The sequence below is a fragment of the Micromesistius poutassou genome, assembly GCF_964030765.1.
Source record: "Micromesistius poutassou genome assembly, chromosome: 1".
In the NCBI taxonomy this organism is placed as follows: Eukaryota; Metazoa; Chordata; class Actinopteri; order Gadiformes; family Gadidae; genus Micromesistius; species Micromesistius poutassou.
In genome coordinates, this window is record NC_140271.1 from 4952798 (window position 1) to 4968141 (window position 15344).

At 49.7% G+C, this 15344-nt stretch overlaps 1 protein-coding gene across 1 annotated transcript in view; it reads left to right on the forward strand.

The window, feature by feature from the left end:
* Nucleotides 1–15344, forward strand: part of tbcd (tubulin folding cofactor D) — a 35910-nt gene that overhangs the window by 11164 nt on the left and 9402 nt on the right. The window contains exons 14-30 of the mRNA XM_084488128.1: nt 2190–2346; nt 5496–5553; nt 5670–5699; nt 6074–6159; nt 7871–7951; nt 8102–8172; nt 8657–8774; nt 9410–9470; nt 9981–10003; nt 10107–10138; nt 10541–10603; nt 10927–11003; nt 11140–11221; nt 11549–11667; nt 11770–11861; nt 12676–12816; nt 15060–15143. Of these exons, the coding sequence (XP_084344254.1) occupies nt 2190–2346; nt 5496–5553; nt 5670–5699; nt 6074–6159; nt 7871–7951; nt 8102–8172; nt 8657–8774; nt 9410–9470; nt 9981–10003; nt 10107–10138; nt 10541–10603; nt 10927–11003; nt 11140–11221; nt 11549–11667; nt 11770–11861; nt 12676–12816; nt 15060–15143 (1375 nt within the window). The remainder of the gene's footprint in view (nt 1–2189; nt 2347–5495; nt 5554–5669; nt 5700–6073; nt 6160–7870; nt 7952–8101; nt 8173–8656; nt 8775–9409; nt 9471–9980; nt 10004–10106; nt 10139–10540; nt 10604–10926; nt 11004–11139; nt 11222–11548; nt 11668–11769; nt 11862–12675; nt 12817–15059; nt 15144–15344) is intronic.

A 15344-nucleotide genomic window follows, 5' to 3' on the forward strand; every position in this document is an offset into this window, starting at 1 on the left:
CTGAATTAGAACGTGCGTGACACTTGAAGCTGTTCAAAAACAAAAATACAGCGTCTTGTGTGTCTGGCTATCGAACGGGACAGGCAACAGGTAATTGAAATCCCCAGGTAGCAGGTGCACGGGCTAGTCTCACACCATAAATACCATGACAAAGTCTTTGACTGGAGTCGAGTGAGTATTCAGTCTCCCAAGTGAAACATTGATTCCGTTAAGGTGGATGGTCTTACCTGCTGCGCTGGTGCGGTGAGAATTCTCCCGTTACCCTCCAGAGAAGCTCTCCAAGATCAGCAGCCAGGGATGGTCTCCATATACGATGTTCCGTGGTATATCTGACGGAGTCCGGGATGTTTACGCCTGTTAGTGTGTGTGTGTGTGTGTGTGTGTCTCCACTCCACTGGGTGATGGTTAATTGTGTGCAGAGTTCCTTGGTCGGAGGTGTTGCCTCAGAAAGAGGCGGGCCTAAGTCCAAACAGCAGGGCCCTCGGGCGTCATTGATGCACCTGATATTAGTCAAGCCCCAAGCCACTATTTACATGTCGGACAAAAGCCTCTCTCTCTCTCTCTCTCTCTCTCTCTCTCTCTCTCTCTCTCTCTCTCAATTCAATTCAATTCAATTCAAAAAAGCTTTATTGGCATGAGAAATATACAACAACAATAAAAAGAACAATAAAATAAAAAAGGGTTAGAAAATAAAATAGATAAATAGGTAAAAATGTCAGGTATATAGTATAATATATAATATAATAAGTATAAAACTTTAAATACAAAATATATATATACATACCAAATATTATACTATAAAAGTACTATAAAAAAGTAAAACGTGCGATATTATAAAAATGACAGTATCTCGTATAAACAGATCAATTAATGTGTCACTCTCTCTGTCTCTCTCTCTCTCTCTCTCTCTCTCTCTCTCTCTCTCTCTCTCTCTCTCTCTCTCTCTCTCTCTCTCTCTCTCTCTCTCTCTCTCGATAATCATGCCCTTCATAGGATTCAAAGGGGTGGGACTGGCTTGCCTCTGCTCGCACTCACACTAACAGTTTGTTGAGGAGTTACAAATCAAGTTCAGCGGCACTTGTTCTCTGTTCTGCTCTTAAGCACATCCTAGATAATGTTTGTGTTAACGTTGTCTTTTCTGCGTCTCAAACGTGGTGGCAATAATATTAGGAAAATGAGGGATTATGAAAAAGGTTTTTTTGATTAAAATCGATCTAATATCCGAGATGATCACATGGTGATCACATTATCTATTAAACATGTGAGGTCAACACAACATGTCGAAGCAAGTTTTCCTTTCTTTTGCACGTGGTGTATTTGGCCTTCTGACAGTTTTTGCACTATGAGGGAAACCACTTTGCACACTAGGGATTACTGTTGTCATTAGTGGTAATATTAGCATTTAGCATTGTTGTTGTTGTCGCTCTTTCTAAGAATATAACACGAATATATGGAAGGGATTAGCCTTGTATTTGAGATGTTCTTTGATCCTTTAATAATTGTGCTTCAATCAAGACATTTTTGAACATCATTTTGAATATAATTTATTACACACACTAGAATTCATATGAAATCCAAATGTTATTCCAAGTTTTTCTAATCAACCCGTCCATCCATTCCCTTGCTAAAACCCCATCCTCCTTGAGCAAACAGTCCGTCTACGTTTACGTCGTGAATCCCAATTCTAGTCCACTACCTTAATGAAGAGCGAATCATGGGCCGGCGTTCCTAACCACCACTCAGTGCGTTTACATGACACTCAAGAAAGTCGATTTATTGGCTTAGTCCAACTATGATTGGATTACTAAGATGCATGTATACACCTACATGCTATACATGCGGACTGCTCCGCCGGCAGAGCAGCCGGAGGAGTCGGCATACGACGAGAGGTCGGATATAGACCCAAAGTGAACTGACAGCTGTCTGCTGAAACATCGCTTTCTCAAATGAGTTTGTTGTTGCTGGTGACGTAAAGAGGTCAACCGGTGGCTCTATTACCACTAGTTGAAATGGGCACAGCGCCACCTATCGTACCGGGGCATGACACGCTTCGGCCAATGAATCGATTTACTCACCGCCATGTATACGCGGACAATTGCAGTTGTCCAATTGAGCAGCATAATCGAGCTATGACTTTAATCGAATTAAGCTGTGCATGTAAACGTACTGACTGTTTGGTTCCCCCCCAGTGGTGCCCCTCATCCTGAAGGCCCTGACCTACGACGAGAAGAGGGGCGCCTGCAGCGTGGGCTCCAACGTGCGTGACGCAGCCTGCTACGTGTGCTGGGCCTTCGCCCGAGCCTACGAGCCTCCGGAACTCACTCCCTTCGTCTCGCAGATTGCCAGGTGACTCTCCGTCCTACCTCCGTCCTTCCTCCATCCTACCTCCGTCCTACCTCCATCCTACCTCCGTCCTTCCTCCATCCTACCTCCATCCTACCTCCGTCGCTGCCTGCATCCCACCTCCGTCCTACCTCCGTCCTACCTCCATCGCTCTCTGCATAGACCCCCTCTGAAGAATAAGTCCCGCCTCCGAGGCTCCCGGTTCCCTCGGCCAAATGTCTATCTGAAATAACATGGGGTTTATGACTGATCGTACATAACAAACTCTGTAGGGGGCGAAGAAGTAAAAGCTGCGTCACATTTTGAACTTTTAGGTTGTTTTTTTTAGTTTTTTTTTTTTTTGTGATAATGTCTGCTGTGCATCAAACGGGCAACATGCAAAACCCATGACCCAAAGCCCATGCATAAATATAGAGAATACAGGTTTACTCCAAAAAAAAAACTGAAAACTGAAAATCCACTAGGATTTTATTACTCAACGCATATGTAGGAGTTATTATATAAATATTATATTATAAATAGATCATCATTACTGGTCACACACAGAGACACACACAGACACAGAGAGAGACATACACACAGACACACAGACAGACACAGAGAGAGACAGACAGACAGACACAGAGACACACACACAGAGACAGACAGACAGACACACACAGACACAGAGAGAGACATACACACACAGACAGACAGACAGACACAGAGACCCACACAGACACAGAGAGAGACAGACACACACAGACAGACAGACACAGAGACACACACGCACGCACGCACGCGCACACACACAGACACAGACACACAGACAGACAGACAGACAGTGGTGTTGCGCAACTGATGCACACGTCGTGCACCACCTTGTCACCGCCGACGGTTTGCTTCCTGCTGCTCCGTGCACGGCGGCGGCGGAGGCGTGTTTGGACCTGCAGCCGGGGACTGTGCCGACCAGCTCAGCCTGTGTGTCGGTTGGGAGCCTGGAGACTGGAGCCATTATCAGCGTCCTCGCTGTAGCGCAGCGGCAGCACCCTGCCATTCCCAGGCTCCCGGCCCCGCCAGGTTTCGCCTGTCGACGGCGGTTTCGGTCGCCGCTTGGCACCGCCACTCAGGCAAGCCGGGTCCTGCTCCCCTTCGCTTTCTTCTTTTTTTTTTTTTTGTTGCATGCATCGTGTCTTTGATGACATGTCATCTCTCTCTCTCTCTCTGTCTCTGTGTGTCTCTCTCTCTCTGTCTCTCTCTCTCTCTCTCTGTGTCTCTCTCTCTCTCTGTCTGTGTCTCTCTCTGTCGCTCTTTCTCTCTCTCTGTTGCTGTCTCTCCCTCTGTCTGTCTGTCTGTGTCTCTCTCTCTCTCTCTCTCCCTCTGTCTCTCTCTCCCTCTGTCTGTGTCTCTGTCTGTCTCTGTCTCTCTATCTCTCTCTCTCTCAACAGCACATCTGCAAATAGGACATTTCTCAAATAGGACAAGTGCAAATTGTGTTACAGGCGAAACCCTCAACTCTTTTTCCTCTCTCTTGTTGTGTTAGTGTGTGTGTGTGTGTGTGTGTGTGTGTGTGTGTGTGTGCACGCACTTTGTGTCGCACCAACGTGTGTATACACACACACACACACACACACACACACACACACACACACACACACACACACACACACACACACACACACCCTCGGAGGGCAGCGAGTGTGCGGGAGCAAGCAGGGGGGGGTTGCGTGACGACAGGCCTGACACAGGACTCATGACGTCCTCCAGCCCTCGCTCTCCAGAGCGCAGTCAGGGCTCCGTTGCTTTTGTTTTTCCGCCCCTCCGGGCCACGAGTTGTCGGGAACAAAAGTGGCTTCAGGTCCACATCTTAGCATGTAGCAAACATGCCTGTGGCGTGTGCACGCTGTGAGACTGTGTAGGCGGATCCCTGCCAGTAGTGTGTACATAGATGAATAGCAATACGAAAGGCCTGTGAACTATGTTCAGCGTTGTTTTATATGAGCAACTAGTGATCGACCGATATATATCGGCCGATATTTGCGTTTTTTTTTTGCGTGTATCAGCATTTTCTTTTTTTTTGTATTATCTCTTTTGTAAATTGTAAATGTAAATTGAGGGAGCAAAAGCAGTATCGGCTCCAAATATCGGCTCAAGAAAATCTGTATCGGCGTATCGGTCATCGGCTAAGGCTGATGGAAACAAATCGGTATAAAAAATACCACAAAAATCCATATCGGTCGATCCCTAAACTGTACTATTTTGAAGGGGTTAGGGTGGGTTTGATGCAAATGTTGAGCATTAATAAAAGTTTTAACGTAAGTTGAAGGCAGCCTGAGCAAGAGGCCCAACTCCCACCTCGTCATCAATGATGTGAAGGTGAAAACATACAAATTCACTGCAAGTTGCTCTGGGTGTGCATGCGCCTTTCGCAAAACAACTAAATCTGCGTGAAGCCTTTGGCAGAAACACCGGCAGGGACATGTGTGATAATATTCCTTACATGACTGTAGTTCACTGCTAAATTCAGTCAAATACACATCTCGAGAACCTAAAATTCAAATGTATAAAGCCGTCGGGGTCAACTCGTTCTGCTAGTACACGTCTGTCTCCATGTGTCCCAGCCAATCAGAAATCACCCCTGATAGTAAAGCGATATGCCCTCCGTGCTCCAGCCGAATAATGCTCTGTAATGACATGTTAATGACATGTGCCTTGTTCTTGAATCGAAGGATGTAGTTATCAACACCTCAGTCGGTCATCGCCATTACCACCTTGAACTCACACATGCACTGACCTCATAGCCTAACCCCGAACCTTATCATATCTTGTCCTTAGCTGCAACTCACTGCATTTCGGAATATGTATATTTAATGTGCATAACCCAAACAGTATTATCTATTCTTGAATATGTATATCATGCCGCAGAACTGTGCACCTTACCCCCCCCCCCCCCCCCCATTTTTCTGCAGTATTTATTAATTTTTTACTTTATTAGATTTGTATTTTTATATTCTACATGTGTACGCACTGGGAAGGTAAAGGTTTTTATAGATGCTTTTAATCTCATTGTACTGTGTATAGTGACAATAAAAGGCATGCGTTCATGCATGCATTCATTCATTCATTCATTCATTCATTCATTCATTCATTCCTCTCGCTCTCCATCTCTGCAGCGCACTGCTGATCACCGCCGTGTTTGATCGCAGCGTCAACTGTCGCCGGGCGGCGTCCGTAAGTGTGCACTCCAATGTTCTCCGCCCGGGATAAGATCAGAACTCCTATCAAACATCAACATCTCTCTATTTGTACTCGTAAAAACGTTAAATTTTTATTTTCTTTTGTCCCAGGCGGCGTTCCAGGAGAATGTCGGCAGGCAGGTCTGTGGCGGCGGTTTCCTTTCAATTCCTCCAAAAAACACAAATGAAACCCGCAATGACGATATCTCTGCCTCTCTGAAATTCGACTTCTTGCTCCAACTTGCAGTCTTGGGCCGTAGCCCTTGGAAGCAAAACAATAGCCTCCCAGAAGACCAGTCAGACGATACTAGAGCACCCAGCGTGCCGGCAGGGCTTTCAGGCCATCATTGACTAAGCTTCTAAGCTTGGCAAACGTTTCCCAATCATTCTTTGAGCCTCTCCGCGTTAATGAGTAATGCTAGCTACGAGGTGCTAATGGCAACGCTAGCCCTGATGGTCTGACACACTGAAACCATTCCCATTGTCCCGCTGGTGAAACTCTCCGTCTCCCACAGGGCACGTTCCCCCACGGGATCGACATTGTCACCACCGCGGATTACTTTGCGGTCGGGAACATCAGCAACTGCTATCTCAGCATCAGGTAAGACACCGGGCGCCGCGGTCGTTGTGTCGTGGCATGCCCTCATCATAAACATAAACATATATCAGTGTTTCCCATACACGGACCAATGTGTGGCGCAGTGCCACAGATTCAACAACAAGCGCCACAAATTGATTCCGCTTTTAACCCCCCCCCCCCCCCCCCCCCCCGTTAACAATTCCACCAGCTGTTATAATGTAAGCATTATAAGTTTCTACAGAGTCTCACTCTGGCCAAAAACCAAAAGTTGGCAACCCTGCAGGGGGCCACCACACGTTGCTACCTGGTCTGTGGGAAACACTGTATATGTATCATTCGCAACACCCGAGTTGTTACAGGAGGCATTTCAGCAGAAAGGATGCATTGAATGTAACGCTATGCAGTCCTTCTAGTATGCAAATATCTTCAAAATGACACCGCTGGCCTTGTGTTGGCCATGTAGGCCACACCCTGACGCTCTCCTCGCCCACCCCGCCCTCTCAGGGCCCTTGAGAACATGTCCCTCTGGTTCGACGCGACAGCGCCACACGTACGACTGCAAAGACTTTACTAGCCTAGGGCTACAGCTGGCGACATACCCTGGAGTCGAGCACGGGAGGCAGACGAACTCCACAGAACAAAGGTGCTGCTTGTGATACAGCAGTGTCTTGAGTCGGGCTGGTTCCAAAACAAAGGTTTTGAACTAGGGCTGTCAACGAATATTCTAAATTTGAATATATATTGGAATAGTTTTTAAAAACAGACATTCAAAGGGGAAAATTAATATTCAAATGTGGAAAAACATACACCCGCAGCTGAATCACTGAATGAAGCCCGCCGTATTAGCGACAAGAGTCGGGACCTTAAATTGCTCGCACAAAACTCTTGATCAGTACTCAGCATTTGTTTATTGCTGTTTATCTAAACCAGTATGCGCAGAGAGAGTGAGGGGGAGCGAGAGAGAGAGAGAAAAAGAGAGCGAGGTCTGCGGTCTTGGCCATTAGTTCATTTACTTATTTTTGTGTAGGTAATATGTTGTCAAATATGTTTAAACTTAAATAAACTACCTATACAATTAGTTATGTCTCGTTGTATTAGTTTGTCCTGTTATTGACGTAATGCGCGTTATTTACATAATGCGCAAATATAGATATTCGAATAGTTAGAATATATGTGTTGTTTTTTTTAGCAAATATTCAAACGTCATTTTTGAGCAATTTTGACAGCCCTAGTTTGAACTGGGGTGATTGACAGTGATAATAATAATAAGAAGAATAAGAAGAAGAATTGATTGAATTTATATAGTGCTTTTTTTTTTTCTGGAAACTCAAAGCGCTAACAGTGACGGGGTGGGGGACCTCACTAACCACCACCAGTGTGTAGCACCCACTGGGTGATGCACGGCAGCCAATCAGCACCAGAACGCTCACCACACACCAGCTTGAGGTGGAGAGTGAGGGAATGAATGGCTCAGCCAATCATACAGGGGGCTGATCAGGGGCCAGATTGAATGAGCCTGGTTGGGCAGTTTGAGCCCAGACACCAGGGGGTCCCCTACTCTTTGCGATAAGTGCCCTGGGTTCTTTTATGACCTCAGTGAGTCGGGACCTCGGTTTTACGTCTCCTCCGAAGGACGGGTGGGGTGTGTCAGAGTGCAGCTCTGCTCGTGAATGGAGGGCCAGGTAGGAGACGGGTCTCCGTGACGTTGCTTTGTTCTCCCCCCCCCCCACAGCGTCTACATCGCCAGTTTCCCAGAGTACACCCACGCCATGATAGACCACCTGATCGCCATGAAGATCAACCACTGGAACGAGTAAGGTCCTTCTTCATCCTCTCTCCATCATGACATTCGCCTCGATGTCGGTACTCAAAACAAAATGGATCCCGTGTTGCTCATGTGGTTTTGGTTGATGTTGTCCCTGGACATACGATGATGGTTGTCGGTGACTACGTTGTCTTCCAGTGAGATCCGTGATCTGGCCACCAAAGCGCTCCACAACCTGACGCCCCAAGCCCCCGACTACATGGCCTCAGGTGACCCCCCCCCCCCCCCCCCCCCTCCCCCCCACGGCGCCACACCGCACTCAACCACTTCACTTTGCCCGACACCAAACCCTTGTCTGCATGCGAAAGAAATGCGGGCTGTCCGGATTAGGGATCGACCGATGTGGGGTTTTTTAGGGGCGATGCCGATTTGTTTCCATCAGCCTTAGCCGAGGACCGACACGGGCCTGCCGATTTTCTTGAGCCGGTATTTGGAGCAGATACAGATTTTGATCCCTCAATTTACATCATAAAAATGGCGATAACAAATGTTACAAGTCTCAATTTAAAAAAGGAACATTTATTGATCTCTGTCTGTAAAACAATTAATTAAAAAAAATAAAAAATATATCGACCGATACGCGTAAAAAACACAAATATCGGCCGATAATATGGTCTGGCGGATATATCGGTCGATCACTAGTCCGGATGGCCCGTTGAATTTCACTGTCTTTTTTTTGTTGTATTCTTTTAGTTCTGCCTCAGCTCCTACGAAGCACAACGAGCAGCGACCTTCATGGTCGCCACGGCGCCATCTTGGCGTTTGCAGAGATCACCCACGCCTTGTACAAGCTGGGCGCCGACACCAACAGGTAGCCGCCCAGCCAGCGCTTCATTTGTGTGTGTGTGTGTGTGTGTGTGTGTTCATCTCCTACTTGTTAGCACAGAGCTAACACAGGACTCGGAGACATGCAGAGTCCAGACCTAGTACCCGTTCCAGGTGTTCTGGTGACAAACGTGTAATTAAGGACACTCCCTAGAAATCTCCTTCACCTTTCAAGTACTTTATTACAAAGCTTAAGCTCAAACAATAAAAGTCTGAGACTGTGACAAGCTATGAGTAATTCACTATTGAGTCATTCAGCACTTGTATGCACTTGACATGCCACCAGGTTTTGAAAATCGGGCTCTTCTGACATCACAGGTCGGCGTGTCCACCTAGATGTGTGACGGATAGATGAGCAACGTGTGCTACGGTCCACTGGGTAGACTGGTGGACTGATCTATCCCAGCGCACATCTAAGGTGGACACGCCCACTGCTAATCCCACTCACACCTGGTGGCATGTCAGGGGACCTTTAAGGCGGGGGTTATGTGGTTGTTATGGAGCATCCAGGGGGTTAGGAAGGCCTCCAGATAGGCTGAGGCTGTGGACGTCCGGGTTGGGACCCAGGACCTTCGGGCCGGGCGCCTTCTCCGTCATTCCTTCCTCTCTGTCTCCCTGCAGGCCTGTGACGGACGTCATCCCTGCAGAGTGTGTGGAGGGCATCAAGGGCGTCCACCAGACGGTCGGTGTCATCAGCCGGTCGACCCCGCTGAAAAAATTCTGTATTATTCTCAAAAAAAGCAATAAATCATTCTTTAGTACGACCAACACAACATTGGAAGCAGTCAACATATAAACTGCTCTGTATGAACTGCTATAAATTAATAACCCTTTATTGAACTATTGAATTGTAAAAGACAAATAAATATAAATCTTACTGATCTCTAGTCAGTAACAAAAAAATAATAATAATCGCAGCCTTTGAGATTTGCATATCGCATTCTATTACATCACGATTTCTATTTGAATTAAATTAACCGCTCAGCCCTAGCTGAACGATTACAAATGTATTGGTTGCCAAAGAATGATCCTCAACATCTCCGGCTTATCTCCGTGTTTGGACTGCTGAAAGTATTTTGTGATCTCAGAGTGTAGCCATACGAGATCTGACGGACCAAAGTCTGTGTGGCGACTCAATCCATATGACACGATGATGTAATGATATCATTTATGTCTTTCTTTCCCTTTCCAGCTTGTGGACAAAAAGCAGTACAGGTAATCTGAGAGCAAATGTCGTCATACTCGTGTGTGTGTGAGATGCTGCTCGTTTTGATCTTCGGTATCTTTAACGACGGTCCGTGTTTCCATCTTCACACAGGAGCTTCAGCGGTGAACTCATGAGGCCTGCAAGTAAGTGGAGCATAAACAAATTATTTAACGGGGACATATTACACCACTAGGTGTGAGTGTGATTAGCCGTTACAAGCCGTTTTGAAAATCTGCCTCTTCTGACATCACAAGTGGGCGTGCCCACCTAGATGTGTGACGGATAGATGAGCAACGTGTGCTACGGTCCACCGGGTAGGCTGGTGGACTGATCTATCACAGCACGGCCAATCACACCCACACTTGGTGGTGTAATATGTCACCTTTAAAAAAAAAAAAAAAAAAAAAAAAAAAAACGTTCTGAAAGCCAGTTAAGGTTTGCGATCGGTTCTCTCAAATCGCCATCATGGAATGTCACGGTGGACCGTATCCCTGTGGACACTAAACTGCTCTTAACTATCTCAACCCGGCGCCTCACCACCTCAGTGTGCACGCTGATAGAGAAGATGGCCCTCTCCAAGATGCCTCTCAAAGACGACCCCATCATCGGTACGTCTATATTGTTCTATCCACTTTTATTTTATTACTCTTAATACATGGTCTGATACCAGAGAGACTGTTAATACAATGCCTTTTTTTTTTTTTTTTACGTTGCCTATGTTTCCTTTTACTTATCTATGATTTTCTTTCATTGTATGACGATGTTTCTACGTGAAGCACTTTGAGTCTGCCTCGTGTATGTAAAGTGCTGTGTAAATAAAGTTGCCTTGCCTGGCCGTGTACTGGACCACATGTGTGGTCCGTCGGCCTGTGTGGAGGTCGTGCTGCGCTCCCGAGTGTTCACCGCGCTGTGGCGTGTGCTTGTTCCCCAGAGGGCTGGCAGTGGCTCATCGACGACACCCTGAACAGCCTCCACCTCATGTCGTCCCGCACCAGAGACGTCGTCAGGGTAACCGCAGCCTCCCGGCAGCCCACACACCCCTCCCCCCCGCCCCCGCCGTTGGGGTGAACAAACAGACAGTTCTCCTGGCTTGTGTGTTCTTCATGTCTCCGTCAACAATGGCGTTCATTGTCCCCCTGCGCAGGACTCTGCCATTGGAGCGCTGGCGGCGCTGTGCGTGGAGTACTACCAGGTCGGACCGGGCCGGGCAGACCCCCGCATCCAGGGTGAGCAACGCCCCCCCCCCCCCCACCCCGCCATGCCCTCTGCCGTCACATAACGCAGGACATGTATTGTAACCCCGTAACCTGCTGGTGTTTATGTGCCGCAGGCGAGTCTCTGTTTATCCCAGCGTGAGTGAGCTTTACATAAACCGTGTCTGAATCAGAATTGCTTTTTATTAGATTCTTGTACTAGTACACAAGCGTAAAAGCGTCGTGTGTGTGTGTGTGTGTGTGTGTGTGTGTGTGTGTGTGTGTGTGTGTGTGTGTGTGTGTGTGTGTGTGTGTGTGTGTGTGTGTGTGTGTGTGTGTGTGTCCGGGACCCCCCCCCAGACCTCCTGGTGTCCCAGTACGTGGCCGGTCTGAGGAGTCCAGAGGTTCTGACTCGCTGCAGCTCCGCTCTGGCCCTGGGCTGCCTGCCCAGAAGCATGACCCAGAGCAAACTGCAGCAGGTGAGCCAGCAGCTTCTTGTTTACACACACACGGCCACACACACACACACACACACACACACGCATCCTATTGATGATTGAGTGTGTGTGTGTGTGCGTTAGATCCTGGAGAGCCTGGGCGGGGCCTGCGTGGCGGGCCAGAAGGAAGTGAGCTTCACCGAGGGCCGGAGGGACGCGGTCAGAGCCATCGCTCAGTGAGTGTCACCTCTCACCCTGGCGTCGCCCGGCCGTCATCACGCCGACGTCGCGCACCCGAAGACATTCTGAAGTGTCACGTCGATAAAGCACCGAGCCATGCACCCCGGGGTGGATCTACCCGCCATCGTGCTCAGCGGCACATTGTTCGTTCAGAACAATGGACCCTTTTCAGAGAGGCGTCGTCGCTCATTCCACAGTACAGTATCGGGGCTGGTCCTTTTGAGGGTACCAGGGCTGGGTAGAAGTACTCGCCCTCACTAGTTGAGTCTACTACCCGTGCCCTGGTACATACAAGCAGCAGAGCGGCACATGGGTGGACCCTACGATGACACCTCGGTGAAAACTGTCTGCGGTTGAAACCAGCTGCACCGTCGTGTCTCTGGGATCACTTAGTCCAGGGCCTGTGGCTTCCTAGCCTGTATCTTGCTGCCCCCCCCCCCCCCCACCCCCATTGTCTCCTGGTTCCCATGCCGTCTCTCTCTCGTTGCCCACTCGGGTGTGGAGGGATTATGGGTCTTTGCTCAGGCGTGGGTGGAAGGACTAGAACCAACAGCCCGCTGCACCTACCGGCCAGACCTGAAAGACATGTTCACCTGACACTGGCCCCCGGATTTATTTCAAATTGGTTGTGAGAAAAGCAAACTATTGGATTTACTTTCTTTCTTTCTTTCCTATTTTTTATCTATTTCCCTTCTCTCTCTCTCTCTCTCTCTCTCTCTCTCTCTCTCTCTCTCTCTCTCTCTCTCTCTCTCTCTCTCTCTCTCTCTCTCTCTCTCTCTCTCTCTCTCTCTCTCTCTCTCTCTCTCTCAGACTGTGTATGACGGTGGGGGTGTCCGCCCAGGGCTCCCCGGACTCGGTGGTCTGCTGTGGGAACGTAGAGCAGGTCTACCGCCCGCTGCTCCACAGCATGGGGGACTACACCACGGACAGCAGGGGGGACGTAGGGTCCTGGTAGGAGAGACACACACACACACACACACACACACACACACACACACACACACACACACACACACACACACAATCCCTCCAGGGTGAACACACATTCTGTCTCCTGGCGGTGTGGCCTCAGGGCCAGAGAATGTCGGTGTGTATCCCTCCCCCACGCCCCCCCCCTGGGGACACTGACGTTGTTGCACCGGTCCTATGGGTGCCCACCGGTCCTATGGGTGCCCACCGGTCCTATGGGTGCTACTGGGCCTATGGGTGCTACCGCTCCAATGGGTGCCCACCGGGCCTATGGGTGCTACTGGGCCTATGGGTGCTACCTGTCCTGTGGGTGCTACTGGCCCTATGGGTGCTACTGGGCCTATGGGTGCTACCTGTCCTGTGGGTGCTACCGGGCCTATGGGTGCTACCTGTCCTGTGGGTGCTACCGGGCCTATGGGTGCTACCTGTCCTGTGGGTGCTACTGGGCCTATGGGTGCTACCTGTCCTGTGGGTGCTACCGGGCCTATGGGTGGCCTCCAGGCACCTTTTACCTGCTCGTCAGGAATGTCACCCAGCGGGTGATTCGCCGCCAGCCATGCCACCGGAGACGTCGTGTGACGAACGCCTGTGTGACATTCTCTCCTCTTTGTCATTTTAGCCCGCGTTCCGAATCCTTTGCGGTCGTACGTCAGTGACCTTATTCTCGTGCTCCTTACTTTTTCGTTCTCGTTTTTCGTGAAACCTTCGTGAAACCGTCCCGATGCAGAGGTTTCACCCTCCCTCCCTCCCTCCCTCCCTCCCCCCCTCCACCTGTCCCCTCTATCCTTCCTTCCCCTCCCCCCCCTCCTCCCTCCTCCCTCCACCTGTCCCCTCTATCCTTCCTTCCCCTCCCCCCCTCCTCCCTCCTCCCTCCACCTGTCCCCTCTATCCTTCCTTCCCCTCCCCCCCTCCTCCCTCCTCCCTCCACCTGTCCCCTCTATCCTTCCTTCCCCTCCCCCCCTCCTCCCTCCTCCCTCCACCTGTCTTCCTTCACCCCCCCCCTCCCCTCCTCCCTCCTCCCTGAGAAATTCCTGTGCACCTGTGCGTCTCTCCCCGCTGCCGTGCACCTGTTCCCACCTGTTGAGTTTTGAGAGGATTACTCAACTGTTGCAATAACTGCCCGGGGCGTGGCACCGCTCACTCTGATCCAGCAGGCGCTGCGTCGCTCAGCGCTGCTGCATGTAAACAAACGCCGCCCCGCAGCCATCTGGCGCTGTCAGACGGGTACGGAGAGCCCGCGGCGGCCCAGGGAGGAGCCATCGGGGGGGTGGGGATACCAGCGCCAGGGCACGTTTAGCGACACGCTCGGGAGCTGCTCTCGCTCTCTGCGGGACTCTTCTGTGCGTTCAGACGGAGCGTGTCGTCACCGTGCGTTGAGAGTGAACGTGCAAAGACGGAACCGTTTGGTCATGAGTGAGGCTGAGCACCGGGTCCTGCATGGAGCGTGTTTTGCGTGGATTTACTTATTTCTTGAATTTATTCATTTAGTCGATGAGGACAATGCTCGTTGATTGACAAACAAGCTCGCTGTAAATAAGCCGATGCTAATTCCCATCTGTTGTCCCTAGCACAGATCTCAAAAGGCAACCGAAAATATAGAGATACAAAGACAAAGATAATCCTCGTCGGGACATGAGTCATGACCCAGACCTGTGCAGAGCTGCCTGCGGTTATGCTCTCCCGTCCGGTCACTGTGCACACGAGGGAGAAGTACATCGTCTCCCTACCCCGTATGTAACTGTAAATGAACATATGTAAATGAACTGGCGAGCCAATCCTGAAAGGGGGATTGATTTCGCTCCATAAAAAATTTATTGGAAATTGGAGTATCCATGGGGAAAAAGACAAAATCATTCAGAAATGTACTTACAGAAGGTGGTCGGTGTATCGCAACCAAACTAAAAAAGAGCCATCTTATTTCGCCGGGTGCATTCATTTATTCTCGCGTCTGGCTGTTATTGTAAACAATACGCCCTCTTCCCTGCTCGACCAATCGGAGATCGCTCGCCGCGTTCCTCTGCGGAGAAGGGCGAAGCGTTGCTAAGCTCTGGGAGGAGGACTGCTCCTCTGAGTGTGTGCAGGTCGTCCACCGGCCGTAGGGCCGTGCACGGTCACACCGAGGTCTTTGCATACATGCAGGACTATTTGTCCCGTCAGTGGGGTTCAGCCTTGATAAACTGGTCTTGTGTGTGTGTGTGTGTGTGTGTGTGTGTGTCCCCGTCCAGGGTGAGAGAGGCAGCCATGACCAGCCTGATGGAGGTGACCCTCTTAGTGGTCGCCACGGCCCCAGAGCTCCTCTCCGCGGACCTGTGAGTACACACCACGGACACACACTACATGTCCCCGCAGCATTACGACCAGGGTAAGGGGTGGGGGTTGTGTTACGACCAGGGTAAGGGTGGGGGTTGTGTTACGATGAGGGTAAGGGTGGGGGGGTTGTGATAATGTTTGACCAATCAGAGTGTTGACAATCGCGTAGATTAGGGTAACTCTAGTAGTGAAAGTCGTTT